At 31.6% G+C, this 19,552-nt stretch overlaps 1 protein-coding gene across 1 annotated transcript in view; it reads left to right on the top strand.

Moving 5' to 3' along the window:
* The window catches only part of LOC103568160 (neuroligin-4, Y-linked), a 114,256-nt gene that overhangs the window by 83,914 nt on the left and 10,790 nt on the right, over positions 1 to 19,552 (top strand). Inside the window, exons 2-4 of the mRNA XM_014440885.2 lie at positions 12,781 to 12,939; positions 15,325 to 15,522; positions 19,152 to 19,267. Coding sequence (XP_014296371.1) covers positions 12,781 to 12,939; positions 15,325 to 15,522; positions 19,152 to 19,267 — 473 coding nt within the window. The remainder of the gene's footprint in view (positions 1 to 12,780; positions 12,940 to 15,324; positions 15,523 to 19,151; positions 19,268 to 19,552) is intronic.

A 19,552-nucleotide genomic window follows, 5' to 3' on the forward strand; every position in this document is an offset into this window, starting at 1 on the left:
CGTGAGAACAAAGTAACCAGTCTGCTAGAGATAACGTAGTTACACAACATTTCCGGTTTCAATTGTTCTGAGACCAACAGCCAGTTGTACTTCCCAACAATAGACTAAACAACTACTCGGAGATATCTAAAACCAATCATCTACACTATTAACTATATATCTAACGGTCAATCATCAGTAAATCTACAACTTTTTATTTTTCATTTAAATGTTTTGTTACTCTTTTGTTACTGAAAATTTATTTTTCAATGGTTTTAAATTCTGCTCTATTAATCCAAAGATAATTAGGGCAGAGCTGGACAAAACTGACTACGCTATGGTTTATTTTCTTTTTGAATTAAAAGCTTTAATTTAAATTAGCATTTAAAAATTTTTCGGCAAAATGAGGTGGCTTGAAAAAAACAAAAATAAATTTTTGCAAAATTAAATTCAAGTCTACGAGCGTCGAAAAACAAAAACTTACAAAATTACGTCACAGCTGTCTCAAATTGGCTAAAAATAATGGCAAAAGTTTTGGACAGCTCGGGTTTGTAATTAAAATTATAAAAATTATTTTTAAAAAAAATTTATTGAAACGTAGTATAAAGCGCCGTGTGTTAGAAACATACGTAACAAAAAAAAAAAGAAATGATAAAATTTATAGGATGTCTTTGTGTCGAACCCGTTAGGATCCTTCATTTTACTTCCTGTGTCATTCACCTCTTGCACTATCAGCCAACCAACGAACCAACTTATACTCCACCAATCCTTTTTACTCATCGTGTAACTTCACTCCATGTCGACCTCGATTTCCGAAGCGGCAACGCGGCATTACCAGGAAAAACTTGGTGGTTTCTCTGTAGAAAATCAAGAGAGCGTGGATGCCACGTTACTGAAAAAATAGGGTAAAAAAATTAAAGGAATGAAAAGAAAAGAGGGATTGAAGTAAAGAAGAATGTTATACGCTTGACCAAGCCAATTCGATTCCTCAAATTTTTTATAAAAAACATTTCTTGCTTATCAAATTATATTTTTTATCTGTTTATCTATAGATAGACATACTTGCGAAATTTTATTTAGCTCTCGATAACCCGGCGAGTCCATCCAATCATCCTGAATTCACAAGTCATGTAGTTTTATTCACAGCAATGAAAATAAATACACAAAAAAATAAAACGACTATAAACAGGTTTTTTTATCTCGTCTTTTATACTTTGCGCTGTCTTGACTCAATTTAAATGCATCGCCAATGCTTTACGCACGTATATACACTGTCATCGTTATCACTACTATAACTTTGTCATGACTAGTAATATGATTGTTATCATTATTGTCATTATTAATATTAATTCTTAGTTTTGATTGTGAAAAGCTTCCTCGTATCAAACTTGCTATGAAAATCCACACGTGCGAATGAACAAGCGTGCTTCAGGGCTGCTCACGTTCGCGCACCAGCTACCACATTCCATCCAAAGAATATTATATTACGTCATACATTATCTTCATCTCTTCCTTATTCCTCAAGAGATCCTCGTCGCTATTCACAAGAGGCCAAAGTATGCGTTATTCCATGGAGAGTATATCAGTCAGCCGTTATTCAACCTTTGCTTCAGCCTGCACTTCTACTTCATATAAATATTCTTACCTACTTTTATAAACCTATTCGTCTTATCTATCACTTTTCAGCGCATCTTATAGAAAAATGCATTTTCGAATGCACAAACTGCTCTATTGACTTTAATAAATACGTTTCACTTATTTATATAACGGAAAATACAAGTCAGCTTTGAATACTAAATTTGCTATATATTTTCTGGTAAATTATTACCTGGAATTACACTGAAAAATTTACGGAGTGAATGTGGAGCGGATGACTATTTATTTATTTAATTCTCTTGGAGTGAAATTCGGAGTTAATTTTAATATTATACTGTAAAAAATTGGGAGTAATTACGGATTTTACTGAAAAGTGATTTCGGAATTATCTGAATTTTTTTAAAATCCGCATTCACTCCGATTTAGAGTTTTAATATTATGATACTCAAGTTAGTCGACGTCTAACAATTTTTGAATTTTTTTTTAAACAATAAATTATAAAAAAAAAATATTTCAAAAAATTGCACTTATAATTCTTTAAATTCTCTACATGTGCATATTTTTAGATTTTCTTGTTTTTGTAATTAAATTTTTGAAAAAAAAATTCGAAATTTGTTAACTGTCTGCTAAACAGGATTATTGTAATATTTATATAAACTCCCTTAAGGAGTAAATTTTACTCCGAACTGGAGTTTCCAAATTGAATCAAACTCCTCTTCAGAGTCAATTTCACTTCAAGGGAATTAAATAAATAAATAGTCATCCACTCTGCAGTCACCGAATCGGAGTGAGTGCAGATTTGAATAAAATCCAGGTCACTCCGAAATCACTCCTGATTTTTTACAGTGTTCTAATCACAATGTTTATACATTTGTTAATTAATTATTAAATTCAAAAAATTTCATTGATTGAAATTAATTACTGTTCCTCAATGTTAATTTTTCATCCACAATTTTTTTTTCTTACCATAATTAAAATTATAAATGTCAGATCTCTTTGACTATCACTTGAGACTCCATTATAATCTACCCACTCTACACAATTATTAAAATTTCAACTCGGATTAATAACGCAAATTAATTACTATTTGACATAAATTACTTTGATCTTTAATTATTAAAATTTTGCATAATTTCAATTGCCGTTAACTTCTGTAATTATTAAACTAATTAATTTTTAAATTCTCGGTTATACATGTCGACTTGCTAAACACCAATAATTAAATGTCACTTAAAACTTTATTACAATTTAAATTAATTTTCCTAGTAGTTTTCATCCAATTGTTATAACTAATAAAAGCCAAAGCTTCTTAAATATAACTTGTCGTTTCATTAAATATTTCATCATGTCTCTGAACACATGTAAAAATACGTCATTGGTTTTCATCAACAGCCATTAACATCCGAAATGATGAATATAAAATCCGTTGTTCCACACCATGTACTAGTAATAACAGTAAAATAAACGTTAATTTTTTTGAATAAAATTACCTCTCTGTCGAACGAGTGGCAGAAACAGCAGCGCCTCATGAAAATTTAACAGTTTCTCAGCAACCACGAACGTTAAACTCGTAACTTATTGATCATTCTCATTGATCGTATCCAATAGTACCGATACTGATACTGTTAAAACTTTTGAATCCTCATTCTATAATTTATATACACATCAGTGCACAATACGCGCTCGTTTATAACCGCAGTAAAATAATATATATAAATTTGTTTTATGAATTCAAAATGGGGGTTGAGAAAATAAAAAATGAAGATACTATACATATAACAGATAGTTAAATTTAATGGTCGAAACAAGTTAACTAAATTTGCAGACAATAAAAAAAATTTAATAACCGAAATTTTTTCTCATATAAAGTTGGGCAATAAAATTTATTATGTAGAGTATTAATTTAAAAAATATTTTTTACACTATAAAAAATTGGGAGTGAATTCAGAATCATTACGGATTTTATTTAAATCCAAATTCACTCCGTCACTGGGAGTTCCGGAGTTTAAAAAAAAGAGTAATTTTGGAGTATTTAAATATTCAAATAAACTTCACTTGGGAGTAAATTTCACTCCGAGGGGAATAAATAAATAAACAGTTATCTGCTCCGCAATCACTCCGGATTTAATCCGCGAATTTTTTACAGTGTAATGTAATTTATATAAAAAATGTCTAATAGTATTATATATATTCTTTTGTTGGCTGTTGCTATCTTGGTATCTAAAGTCAGTCTTCTATTGTATTTACAAAATTTTATTTCAACCCACGCGACTCTAGTCGTCAGAGACTCTTTACCCCAGATGCCCCTTATGTCAACAGTAGTTGAAAGTTGGTCGGTATAATAGAAGTCGCACTGAGAAACTCACCCATCATGACATAACAAGAACAGCACAACAACAACAACAGCAACAACAACAACGACATTATGTTCTGCTGCTCACTCTTCCTCTTTCTCTTACTACACCCAAACTCTTGTATTTTCGTATCCACACACTTGAGGAATATTCTAGGGAAAAGTTTAAGCTGTCGCGGGCAACTTCATTGGCCCCTACTTCACCCTAATTACGTAGGTAATTTACAATGTATTCTCATGACAACAAACTTGATGTAAAAATAAAAAAAAAAAAAATATGCAAACGGGGAGAAAAATATTAACCAGAAACACAAAGAAAAAAAAATAAGAAATAATAAAAAGTACTAATGAAAAATAGCTTGATAAAACATGAGCTTTAGAAATATTTTACTCATATTTCCCTTGTGAAATAAAAGTCTGTTGTGAGGAAACAGTAGGAGAAATAAAAAAATTTGAATTATTATGTTACGACACATAGATCAAGATTATCCAGAAACAAATCGCGAGTAGAAATGTGTACGGCACTCAGGGATGGCGTATTCGTACGGTTGTACGTAAAGAGAGGGTTATAGAGGAGAGTAGAAAGAGGAAAATGTAATACAGGGATAAAAGATCTCTGAGAGTGCAGGATGACCGCATCGGTGTGTAATTTGTTGTGGGATCTATTGAGGATTGTGAACAACAAACGATGCATGTCGAATACCAAAGGTCGTCTACAAACATCCTATCGTCTAGAATCCAAACTGTTATACTGGAAAACCGAATGATAGTGTTACGGAATTGTGGTTCACTGGTCTCTATTACATTTGATGCCACATACGTACGTACATTCTTTGAATTTATCTTGTTCGAAACAGCGTGATTGTTCGAATTGACTTTCTGTCTCTGTGTGTTTGTTAAATAAAAGAGTTGCCGAATAAAGTAGATGCAAATTTCCAGGTAAATTTTATCCGCAAAGCCATACATATAAAAGGGATAAAAAATTCTTAATACAATGGGGAAAAAATGCTCGTGAGTCGTGATACTGATACCGGGGGTAAAGATAAAAAAACTGAACAAAATGCGAGGGTAAATAGTATTTCATTTAATATATTTCTATGGGAAGCCCGATAGATGCAGACGCTAAGCCATGGGGTTAACTACATTGAGAACAGTTAGCCTTTGATAGACTGTGATATAGTTGATTGTGTTGAGAGAGAATATACATGAACTGAAGACCCGGTTGCTTTTACCAGCAATCAATAGTATAATAGGTATATATATATATATATATATATTTGCTTGTAAGTTTACACTCGCCCGCCAAGAACAGACTATCTGACTTACAGATACGCCGTCTTTGAGAAGCTCTAAGATGCAACTATAAGGAATTTAATAGGCTGCATCGCTTTGAAACTTCTCGCCAAATTGATTCTCTTATCGGCTTCTGTTATATATATATGTATATATATATACATATATACACATATTCATATACATGCCCACAAATACCCTAATAAATATTTTGCGTTTGAGTTTGACGTCATTAATTAACACAGAAGTAATTTTATCTTTGACTGTAACCTGAATGCAGCGATTTAATTGACTCTTAAGTTGATTAATTTACTTTCTGGAAAGTAAATAAAATTAGAGTAAAAGAAAAGAGAGAGATGAAGAGATTGAGCACGAATGAGTCAATAAACCAGATGAATGAAGGTCGAGTTAGATAGATTTTCACATTCACAATCTCATTCGATAGGTATATAGATGTATATACATCAATCTATGTGAAAAACGACAAATCACGATGGACACAGTAAATAGGAAATAAATTCAATCAGTCGTAGCCTTTTAACCAACCGTCGACAATCGGATTTTATTATATTTTTGAAAAAATATAAATATCATAAAATATATCGTTACTTAAATTATTTAAAATTTATGTTTAAAGTTAATTTTACTCGAGATGAAAGTGATAAAAAAAATTATATCGTTTTTTATCAATAAATTTTCATGCTCTCAGTTCACCTGAATCCTATATATATCACGTTCAATCTTTCATATGACGCAATACGAGTCAAGGCAACTGAAGGTGCGTGTAATACGTGGGTGTGGATGTGTATGTAAATGTATGAAGAGAATATAGTAGAATATAGGGTGTAGAGTATAGAGAATCACAGGGCAAAACGAGAGGAATAAATGGACTAATGGGTAGAGGTAAAAGTATTGCATTTGCCATCAGAGAGCATACGAAATGCTTAATCCGTAACACGATGTGATGCTCACGGCTGTACTGTACGGTTTTACAGGGTGTACTACACCCTAACGCCATCCTACTAAATTATTTAATTTGACACTCTCATGTAATAAGAGTCTGTACTGGTATATTGTATACATATATGTATAAGTATGTATGTATCTGATTTAAATTTTAGCGGGCTCAACATCAGAGTGTAAATGAAATTATTCAGTATGTATATCACTGAATTAAATGTAATAGTGCCTCTTATCTTTTGATCAACAAAATCTTCTTTACTTATGCCTCGTCCTCTTCTTCAATGAACTTCAAAATCTTTTATTATTTTTTTTTTTTTGCTTTGCTTTATCTCATTTAGTTGCCACCCACTTGATGAACAAAGTGCCCAGGTACATATTCGACATTAAACGTGGATAATGAGCTGTAGAAAAGAGTATATATAATATAATAATATAATGATAGTGTAGTGCAGTGTAGGGTGCTGTAGTGTTGAATTTAATGTAGCTGGGTTTTAGTAGTTGAAAGAGAAGTAAAAGCAGGAGCAGGAACAGGAGCAAGAACAGGAATAGGAGTAAGAGTAGGAACAGGAATAGGTACAGGAGCAGAAGGTAGCGTAGAACTAGGAGCAGGTAGTTGTCTGATGAAGTATGTACATAGATATTTCTGTGTGCGTTCTCTCATTTCAACATCTTGAGTGCTGAAATTTATCTTGAGCTATCTCTAGATGGGGGTATCTCGTCGACTGAAAACATCGGCTCGGCTAGTGTAGCACTCAGCGGTTTCTTCTATTACGCGACGAGAGATAGGTTCCCGGTTGAGGAAATCAAGAAAACTCAATTTATTTCCATTTCAATGGTTGTTGAGAAAATTAATGAAAATATTTTCAACGAATTTAATTATTCATTTAATCTTGATTGATACAATTTAGAAGTCAATACAAGTATTTTATATTTAACAATCATTTTTTTTTTTTTTTTTTTTTTTTAATTCAATTTAGTTGAAATAAATGACCCAGTTTCGGATCTTGGGTCGATTACAAATTACATTTTATTTTAGTAAATATTTTAATAGAAGCAGATGAGAAAAATCTGATTGGCTGCTCGGGTGAATTAAAATTTTTAAATAAATTCTAAATTTATAAAAATTAAACTAATTTTATTTATGGAAGGTTGCAATATTGTGTGATGCTTTTTTTTTATTATGACCGCTTGATAATTTCTTTAGACCACATTCTAAAATAGTAAAGCGACTGCTGAACACTGGAAAAAGGCTGTGTAAAAATAAAAAAAATTAACAAATTTCAATCCATTACGAAAGTTTAAATATTAAAATTACTTCTTCGAAGATACTTCGGAAGACCATTTATAACAAGATCAAGTTATTAACCTCTTTTTTTTTGCATTGAAATTTTTTTTCACACTCTCATAAATTTGAACTTCAATATAATTTTTTTTATTTTCATACAACTGCAGTTGACCTACATACTATTTATAATTTAGTTTCAAAATCTTAATAATAACTTCGAAAGAAGACTTCATATTTTATTACCATATATTTATTCATATTTTATTACCATAAAAATAGCGAGTATTTGAATACTTCGCGTTACTATTTCCAAAAATACTTACATTTTGGTTCGCTCTTCTGGCTCCAGGGAGCTTCCGAAATCCAAAAGTGCGTTTGATTTTTTTTTCACTGCCAATTGTTTGGTAGACTTATTTTAGAGTTCAAAATTGAAAAAAAAAATAAAATTGGAAAGCCAAAAGGACATAATTTGAGTCATGCACCCTTTAGACTTTCAAATTTTTTTAAAAATGTATAGTTCTGGAATAAGTCTACCGAACAATTGGCAATGAAGACAAAAATCATACGGCGTTTTGGTTTTCAGAAGCTCCCTAGAGCCAAAAGGGAGGATAAAAATATAAGACCTTTGGGACTTAATAACGCGATTTGTAAAATATTATTATTTTTTATAATTAGAGAGGTCAAATATTTAAATACTGGGACAAGTTCAATAACTGAGTGATTGGCATTACTTAAAACACCACTATCATTTAAAATTTATTTCTCGATAGTTGAAACGGGATAAAATTAAAACTAATCTATAATTTAAATTTAAAACAAAAGTTAACATTTATACGATATTAATGAAGTATGAGAGTTTTACAAAATAATACAAATTTTCTTTTACAACTTTTTATCTAAAAACTTTTCTTTTAATCCTTTTTTTCATTAGTTTTATTGTAAATCATTACATAAATTTACATAGGAATCATACTTGTTAAACTTTGTTAAAAATAGTTTTTTACATTTTTTCCCAGCCCATTTACCCCAAAATAAAAAATAAAAAATATCGGAATCAAAAATTCGACCTAAATTTTTTTTTAAATAAAATTTTTTCTCATCGCCATCATACTCTGGGCGGCTTTTCATATATTAGTGACAGTAATATAAATTTATGAGCTCGAGTCATAGTTTTCATAAATATATATGTATACATATCGATATCAATCGATAATCGGATCGTATCAGAGAGGTAATGCACTTTGAGACACTTGATCATAATTTAAAGGATATCGAAACAGTCACTTTAGTATTTTGTCGTGTTATTACACTTATTATTATTATTGCACAGCTTAGCTGAGCTTAGCTCATCTCTAAAGGAAGGTATCCAACAGTAAGATCATTATCCTTATTAATGAGAGAGTATCATCGTTGTATTCTCACCCGGGTTAACATTGTCCGATATCCAACACACATTGTGTACCAGGCTTATAATAGCCTCTCACAAGTCTATAATATTTTTATCACGTGGTTGTGTTATCATGAAAAGCTATTACTAATTTAAAAGCACATTTAGCGTGAGCTACTGTTACTACTCAGAGCTTAAATTTAATATTTCAATAGAAAAGCTACCACTAAACCTGCAAGTTGATAAAATATAAAGCTTCGAATTCTTCGAGGAAATATATAACAGTAGATAACCAAATTTCATATTTACATCTAATTTATACGCGGTGTTAAACGGCTAGTTCGAGCGGGGGGGGGAGTGTTACGTTAATTTTTAACTTGAGTTCTTGAGTTCTCATTTGAAAACATGATATATATATTAGAATTTATTGACAAATATACAATAGGGAACTCGTAAAATATGGTTTAGATGAATATATATGAGGCAGCGAAAGAGATAGAGATACAGCGAGACGAGTAAAGAGAAGCATTAGGTTTGATTTCCCTAGACGTATAACATTCTCGATGAATTTATCTCACCGGAAATATCAACAAAATTATTTTCTCCAATAGACCTCGTATACCTCGTGGGATGTTTCGTGCATCGAATGCTTGATACCCTTTATCACGGAGATTTATTTATACAGTATTAATTATGATAATGATGGTAATAATTATTTTGATAATGAGCTAATATTTATCACGATTATTAATTATCGTAATTACTAATTTTTTATAATGTTGAATTTTACTGCAGCCTTAAAAAATTTTAAATGTAATATACACAGAAAAAAAATGATTTCTTAGTGCAAGAAATATTTTACATGAAATGAAAAAAAAATTTATTGGCGCTTTGCCTCAAAAAATTTTTTGTTTTTAATTCATATGAAAAAAATCTTTTGGTGAAAGTAGAAATTTAGTGTCAAATTATTTTTTTCGGTGGATAAATTATTGCGGAAAGAGAAACAACAGACACTTAGTGGGTCTCAAGTGAGTCGAAACTTGAAATACATTGTCTGGGGTAAGCGTAACAAAAATTTTTCAGATTCAATTTCAAACTTATCAAAGTTCGATGTCTAGATATAAATCGTTTGCGATACTTTTAGACAGGTAAAACGATTTATATATTTATATATATATATATATATATATATATATATAGTTGAACATAAATGCATACTTTTTTTAAAAATAAATTATGAAAGCTTGTAATGGAAGTACAGGTAACATTAATAAATTAATAAAAATGTAATGCATTTCGTAAGCTTGATAGATAATATTTATCATATAAAGTTCAGTATAGGTTGGCTTTATGATAGTTTGCCGGAGTTTCATATGTCGATATAATGTCGATATCTATGGACTAGTTCGCGAGCGTCTTGTAAAATGAACGAGCATCCTGGGAGAATTTCTGCAGCCACTATGAGTTGTTTGTCGTTTCCCTCGATCAAACTAAATATATATATATATATATATAGAAGTATCTTATGAATATGTAAAATTACCCGTACCAGTTAACAGGCGACCAATACCACCAGCAGAGGTACACTGACGCGAAACTATTTCAACACTTGAACCTTTCAAATATTGACATTAGCTTTCTGAAAATTTATTCAGCGTTAGAGCAGCGACGGGCATCTTTTAAAAAAATTGGACCTCAATATCAATAGTGATGTAAATAAAAATAAAAAAAAGTCGTGCTCAAAGCACTTTAAGAACCCATTGGCATGGACGAAAAATTTAATTAATAATCTGAAGCATCAATTACAATGGATTTATTTAAAAACGAATAGTACGATATTAATTATTCCACGTCGGATTGTTTAATACGGATATAAAAAATGAAAACACCAAAAGCTTAACGAAATATTTTCAGGAGTGTGATATGCAATAGAGCGGCGAGCGACGTGGGGGATTAATGCGGCATCTGTACTAATTAAAACCGAGTACAAGCACCGAGGCCGTTGGGTACATCAATTGAGGTTTAGTATGCTAATACACGAGCCAAGCGTATTATGGTAGAACGAACGCAGGTCATAACTCAACGAATCACGCGTCACCATCGTGTTGTATATACGCGCGATAGCAAAACCGTTGCCCGGCTCCCATCAACTTCGCTAACTGTACTACTGTACTCTACTACTACTATTACTATTACTCCTACTACTATTAGTACATTTACTGGTACTAGTAGTGGTACTGGTACTGCTACTGCTACGGATTACCAGAGATTGCCAAGTGGTGTGCACGTGTTGTACGACCTTGTTACTCAGCTACTGCTATCATATCATTCAGGTATATATGACAGACACAGACTTTCTACCACCATTTCGGACAGAACCCCAAACACGTTGGTGCTTCTGCTTTTGCTGTTACTACAACTATAAAATTTAATATGTACACATGTATGCTGCTGGTGTGGGTTAGGCTTCATGCAGCGAACAACTCCAGACAGCTACTATACACTCTGACTATGATGAGAATCTTGAACATTTTCCGACTTTTAATGTACGTCGTTTCCTCTCTGCAGACTATCTACTCGTCTGCCTTTTCATCAACCGGCTGTATGATGGTAATTTAGAACTACGTACAAATATATAAAGAGCAAAAGAGACCTCACAAATTATAAATATATATACGTATATCTTATTCACCGGCAGTAGCAAATTTTACCTCATCAGATTCAATTTCAAGTGGGGAAATTCCCTGATTACAGTCGACACTCATTACCGGCATCTACCTATTTAATTATCGATATTTGGGGTAAACCCCCTATCGATGTACCATCACCACTGTGTGTATACGACAAATTAATTTAATCGCTTGAAGCGCTTCGCTTCAAAATTTATATAGTGTAAATATATATACCTTCAATACAAGGTATAAAGTACATATATATGTGGCCAGAATTATATGGATGTTCGGTGTGGGTGTGTGTGTGTGTATGTGTGTTTCTCTATAACCTCGACGATTTACGCCTTCGTAAGTTTCGTTCAATATTTTTGCAATTATGTCTCAAGTGCATTATGATTTTTTGCCAGTTGCCAAGAGGCAAATATGCTGTTTTAACAGAACAAACAGTTTTCATTCAACCGTTGAAAGTACAAGTAAAAAAAAGGCAGTAAGAGATGAGCGAGTTAAGTGACTGAGAGAGAAAAAGCGAAGGAGGTAAAATGGGAGAGAGGAAGAAAAGCATAAAGTGAGCCAAATAAATTAAATTGTTCTCGACGCCACTCCTAGAGAGCTTCCTACATTTCTTGCGCTCAAATCAAGAGCTTTTTGTCCAGTTTCATTTTACCCATCATCCTTTTACTACTTTCTCATAATATTTTTTCTTAACATTTTTCGCGCTTTTCTTTTTATTAACCTATTTTTTTTTTTATCGTAAAATATCAATCTTGATGAATTAAAGTAAAATCGTGAATTGACGAAGACAAGACCTGCTCCTATTTTTTATTTTTTTTTTTACGCTTCTTTTCTGTCTCACGTTATTTTTTGTTTATTTCCCATCGTTTCTGCGCTACCCGTTCAATCCAATTTAACGTGCTATCGATCACAATATATAAGTATAAAGAGAAATATTGGGATATATATTTCACGAGAAAACATATTACATCTATATACAACAGCTAGTTCGAATAGAAATCATGATATAAGGGAGCGAGAGGTGGAATTATTCAACCGTTATGTTACATTTTATACACTATACATGGTGTCAAAAATATTGACTTTTCAAGATATATTTATTTCATTTTTCTCTGTCTTTATTATCGAATAATAATTATAATAATAGCAGTGCGATGATGATAACGTGATAGCTCGATAAAAAGTAAAAAGGATTGTAAAAAATAACGGATCAATCATCTGTAATTTTTATTGATTTCAGCTGGCGCCCGAGACGGCGCCAACCGCAGATACCCGGTGATCGTCTTTGTCCACGGGGAAAGCTACGAATGGAGTAGCGGTAATCCTTATGACGGCAGTGTACTTGCAAGTTATGGCGGTGTCGTTGTCGTCACCATCAACTACCGACTTGGCATATTAGGTAAAGTATCCCAACTCTATCTTCATTAATCATTTAATTTTATTCCGTAACTTTTAAAGAACCATATCTATATATATATTTTTGTCTAACTAAAAAATCCCATTAATATAAAAGTTTGTCGTTAAAAATAAAACAATAAAATGGATTAATAATCTTGGGCACGAAGCATCAATTTTAACAGCAGACATTTTTAAAATTCTCAGCACGTCACACATCGTTAATTTTCACCCTCCAATAAAACGTGTTTGGGAATAAATAACAGCCGCTAATCTAAATCCAGTCTGTCATTTTTGACGTTAAATCACCAATTCAATTCTCTTCAATTCAATCCCAGTCCCAGCATGACTTTTTAACTAATTCGCAAATTGCCCTAATTATAAATAATTATATCCCTACTTATTTCCTGTCTGTTATTTCAAGATGTACGATCATTTTTTTATTAATTGTTTATTTTACCTCACCTCTGTTAAGAAAATATCCTTTGACTTTCTTTTGCGAGCACAGAAGTTGAGAAATAAAAACTAAAAAAAAAATATAGTTAATAAAAAGAGATAGAAACGAAGTCGGTTGCCCTGGTAACGATGGAAACTAAATCTAATAGGAAACTCATTACAGTCTTGTCTTTCGTTTCACTCGAACTGGAACTGGAACTGGAACTAGAGCTGAAGCTTGAGCTAGAACTTAAACTGTAACTGTAAATCCAAGTCCAACTGGAACGCTACATTAAGTTAAATTATATTTATCCGTAAATCTATTGGAACATAAAAAACAAAGTTACACGTGTCATCAGACAATTTCACTGGCTTTTATACATCCGTACTCTATGTATATTTTTTTACGAATATAACAGTTATCTCTTGATCAACCCACACAATCAATTTTCGTATAACTGAACGTCAAACAATTCGACAATGGAGATGAATAAAAGTCAAACTAGCGGGTACCCCTGCGGGCATACTCTATACTCTATAGACCGATGGAGAGGATACAGAACTGCGACTACTGTAACAATAAAAAATAACACAAAAACAAAAATTAAAAAAAGAAAGGTTATTTCTAAAAAATTCATGAAACGGCAACTAGCTCGAGTGACTCGGAATATTTTCCGGTCGGTGAATAATTTGCTGTAAAACTCGGACCCTGACGCATGACAAATATTACTACTGCGGATGCTTGAGCGAACTACGCTGTGACACCCGCTGCCGGAAGTAGCATTTCAAAGTTAACACACAACTCCCACTTTCTCATTCGCTCTTTTTTACCTCCTTCACATCCTTTACGTTTTTTTTATTATTTTATTTCATAAATTTTTTTCCATTTTCACTTCACTTTAACATTCTTTGTAGCAACATAACTCTTGACGAAAATTTTTTTCATACAAAAATATTTTACAAAGTCAAATCTTTACTCGACAAACTTGTATCGTTTCCGCTTGACAATTTCCCGTTGATCCCAATGACGCAGAAATTTCCTGTTGTCACAAAGAAGAAAGCAAATTGTTACTCCCTCCCCTCCTTTCCTATATAAATATATGTACATATATACGACAGGATTTTTCCGTGAGAAGTGAAAGTAAAAATAAAAAAGAAATGGTATAGGTATATATTAATATACCTGTGAAAAAGCTCAAAGACTAAAAGAAAATGAAAATTTCATAATCACTTGAGCTTTCAACTTTTTTTTTTTTTTTTTTTTTAATATGCAGCGAGTGAAATCTTTCATTCCTTTGTCGAGTAGTTTGAGCTATTTTGCGAACCAGATATTTTAAAAACTTAATCTATAAGTAATAGATACTATACAAATATATAAATTTATAAGCGCAATTTATTGAGATTTAAAAATGCAAAGTGCGCAACAATTTTATTTATGTTTAAAACACTAAAGTAAATTTACCACTTTATTTTGCAATTCGTGTACAATACACTTATTCTCTTTATATTCATTCTATTACTCACGCAATTCATCGATAGATCCACTTTTGTATTTTTGTGTTTTATATACACAACATACATGTATATATATATGGGCACAGATATATGTATGTTTGTATATATGCTTTGTTTATTTGTTATTTGCTATTTTTTTAGCTTTATTTTTTCCATGTCTCTATTATTTTTAGTTATTTCTATCTACTTCCATTCGCATAGCTGTTATCAAATCTATTTCACTACCGGAAACACGAATAAACATATACATATATATGTGTATGTACATATTATATAACTGGTGAGCTTTGAGTTCTTTTCATACTGTCATAAAGATAATATTGAATAAAAAATAAAAAATAATCGGAGAAGATAAATAAACAAATAAAAGATTAAAATAGCGAGTGAATTGATAGTTTCAGAGTAATCTGGTATTAACTTATTGATTTTTTATACACAGGGTTCCTAAATGCCAACACGGATTCGAACTTACGCTCACCGGCTAATTATGGGCTGATGGATCAGATAGCGGCTCTACATTGGGTCCAAGAGAATATCCTCTATTTCGGCGGTGATCCCAGTAATGTTACCTTAGTGGGACATGGGACTGGGGCTGCGTGCGTTAATTTTCTCATGGCCAGTCATGCAGTACCTGATGGTAAGTTCACGGAAAAAAATGATGCTCAAAAATTTGATAGTTTGTAGTTTATTTTCGACAAAATTAGTATATTCGATACTAATATCAAACCAGGATTATTATATATATTACAAAATGGCTATTATTTATATTAAAAATTGATACACATAGAAGAGCTAAATTTGTAATTTCATATATTGAAATTAATATGAAAAAGAATCGATAAATTGGTATCGACAGTTATTACTATTCAAATAATCATAGAAAAATTTAAAAAAGGAGGAACCGAAAAATTAGTAAACGTACATTTTAATATATAAAGGTCTAGTATACGAATTTTTCATTTTATTATTTATCACTTATTCGATATATGTACATAATAAATTAATTTGTAAAATAAGAGTTAAAAATTTTCGGTATTTTTATGAGCAAAAAATCAGTATCTAGTATTCTAATTTTTCATTTTATTATTTACCACTTATTCGATTTATGTATATTGTTAATTAATTTATAATGATGAATAAACGATATTTTAAGCTAATAATTGATCAGTGATATCGAATTTATAAAATAAAAGTTTGTAACTTTTGCAATTTTCGGCTGTAAAAATCAGTATCTAAGATAGCAATTCTTAATTTGACCAATCATTGCTTCTTAATAGATTATGCCATAAATTAATTAACTTTCACTAATAAGTCGGATATTATACCTAAAAGTAATAATATTCACTTACTTTTTGAAATAATTGATAGTAGTTTTTAGGAATCTACAAAAATTAGTAGACTACTTTGCATTAAGCACATAATAGTACTAATTATTGATAACAGATTTCACTTTTTACTATTATTTATTAATTTTCAAAATTCTGTTTTTTCCGTGTTACTTTATTTTTATCGAATCTTTGAGCTTTCTCCGGTATATTGTCAAAAAATTTTTTACTGCGGGCTGTCCATAAAATACTTCACGCAAAATTCTACCCTATTAGATCCTCCCTCCCATTTTGACGTAAATATATATAAAACCTTTTATTAAACTTCAAATCTCTTTAGATTATCAAATAAACAGGAGTGATATATAAAATTTTAAAATCATTTTAAGATTTTTAAAAAAATTTTGTGATCACATTATTTTATCCCAAGTTTTTTTAATTGTAAATATATATCTATAAAATTTACATGTTGCCTATAAGTAAAATTACCACAATGTGAGTGACGTAGATGACAAAAGTGTTGCCTATTAATAAAAATTTTTCTAACAGTTTTATTTAACGTAAAATTTTAAGTACAATAGTATTAATATGTCACTGTAGTCATTAATATTAATCACAAAAAACATGTGGGAATGTCACATGTCAAATTAACTGCTCGGCTTTAACTGTACAATGAACAGGACAGATTTTAAATTTCGTTAACAATAAAATTGAATTATTTAGTCCTTTTTATAAAAATAATTTTCTAATGTTCATATATAAGTCAATTAATTAAAGTTTCTATAATTAACTTGAGCTTGTGATGATAAAAAAAATTTTAGTTACTTTAACTGACACGGCGTTGCTCATTTAATAAATAGTGAGACAAAGATAACAATTAATTTAAACTGTCATAACTTTTTATCAAATGATTAATTATATATGACAAGGATTTAAATAACAATTTCCTATAAGGATGTACTGTAAGATGTCTTAAAGCTGATGTAAAAAAAATTGAGTCGATTCATCGTGTACTTAAGAGGTTACGGTGTTTACATACATCCGGACTTTTGAATACACGAGCGAAGGTTATTAAGCTAAAGCTTGAAATGCGCGAAAATGTTTGATATTTTGTTCTTTGTTAATTGATTTGGTTTGAGAATGGCGAATTATAAAATAATATAAATGAGAATAATGCAAAATAAATGATGAATGAAGGGTACTTAGAGATTAAAATAAAATTTAATTTCTTGGAGAATAACTTTTAGAATGGAAAAAAAAGCATCTTTAATTTTAGGTAGAGAGCATACTGTATTATATTTATGAAAGTATCTCGGAGAATAATTAACGTTGGGTCACGTCGAGTCTCTCTAAGAAAATCAGAATGAAGATAGAAAGACAAAAAAATAAAGCTGGAATAATAATAATAATAATGATGATGATGATGATGATAATAAAAATAATAAAAAACATCTTTTATCACTAAAATTGCACAAAATTGGAGTACCTGATTCAGATACGCCGGCTTTATCGGGATAAAAAAAATGAGCGGATAGTAAAAAAAAAAAAAAAGAAGATGATAAAAAAAATGTAAAACGGTAATAACAAGAAGAATAACAAAAAGATAAAAAAATAAAGAAAGGACAAGTGGTGTAGACGCGAGTGTACGAGAGAGATAAAAAACTTCTTTTTTTAGATATAACCACAAAGCTGTCACCAGGCAGAACTAGAGCGAGATGAAAATACTAAAGCTCAGAAAGTGAGAAAGACATCGGTAAAAGGAGTAGCACTGGCAAGCATTTTGAGTCTTGGTCGAGGACAAAAAATAAAATAAATTCGTCCCGGATAAGATGAACAAAAAAAAATATGTACGCCCCGGTCGTTTTCTCGTTTATCCCGTCGTGCGACTTCCGCGCTCGGAAGATTTCCCGGAAGGAGAACAAGACGAAAAGACTCTCTCTCACAACTATTCCCTCTTCTCTTCGCCATACCGTCAGTCTATTCTTTCGGAATTACTCTTTTTACCAGTCCCGCGGGACAGTCAGCGACTAGGACAACCTATGTTCCAACAACTATTACACGAGCAAATCGATTATGAAAACTACCAAAGTTCTCCGTCAACGCTCATACCACTCTGTAGCTTAAACTCTAGACATCTATTACAGTCAATCAGAATGAATTAATATACCGTTACTAAACGGTTTTATATATTTTGATGTATTGAAAGTTATTAAAATTAATGAAAATAATCATGCTGACCAACAAACTGATTGATTAAATTGGTTCACATCAACGAACGTAACGTTCAAGCACTGTTATCGCTTTGATCATCATCCCTTCAATATACCGTGTAATCAACGAATCTATGGCTTACTGGATGCCCTTATATATATATATATATACATATATACTCGTAAACATCAAGTTTACATTCCGTAACTCGACTGCTTTCTACTGGGCGTGATTCATTAAACATGGTACACTATATGTGTATATATGGGCATATATACGTATATATAAATGTATGTGAAGCCCATAGCACAGCATACCAAGCCCTTCACTTCACCAAAGCCAATACACAAAGTCCAGTATTAGAAACGATCTGCCAGAGCAGCAACTCCATTTACGCTGTGGCCAATTCTACGTCGATCGTCGACATCTGGATAGACTGACTAGTAGTGGTACGAATTGCTACAGCTAACACATCAAATTCCCTATCCCCTGGTGTAGTCTACACTAGTTACACCGTAGTGTAGGTACAGAATAGTCGAATACAGGTACACTGATACAGCAGCGGAGATTGGTTTAGTATAAAGGGTATAAAAGTGCTGTAATTTGTCTGCACCGTTGATTGTCCATCATTGATCAATCCTACCTTTACACTTTATTCGCCACGTCGTCAAACCACTTCACACATTTCACCGTTGATTTCATGTTTATTTTAAAAAATTTACTTTTTTAGGTCTTCTGTTTCATCGGAGTGTCCTGATGTCAGGCAGCGCGTTGTCACCCTGGGCATTGGTCAGAGGTGCTGCGTCTTATGCGATGCAAGTCGCTAAATATTTGAATTGCACAGCGGTAAGTTACTGACAGCTTACTAACAACCTTCTCTTTCACACTACCTCTTATTTATTTATAAGTTGCTCGTCGTTGGTCCTTCGAGCCGCCGAAAATTTGAAATTCCGCGCAATCTATTCATCTAAATCGCGTAAATCAAACAATACCTGTCTCTGCATCTTCTATGAACTCTCTGGAAGTTCATGTCTCTTCTTTTTTATCACTCAGTCTCTCGTTTTGGTCCTTCGAGCCATCGGTAATTTAAAGTTTTATATGAAACTTTGTACTATTTAATGATTTAATAAT

Source organism: Microplitis demolitor, chromosome 4 (genome assembly GCF_026212275.2).
Source record: "Microplitis demolitor isolate Queensland-Clemson2020A chromosome 4, iyMicDemo2.1a, whole genome shotgun sequence".
Classification (NCBI taxonomy): Eukaryota; Metazoa; Arthropoda; class Insecta; order Hymenoptera; family Braconidae; genus Microplitis; species Microplitis demolitor.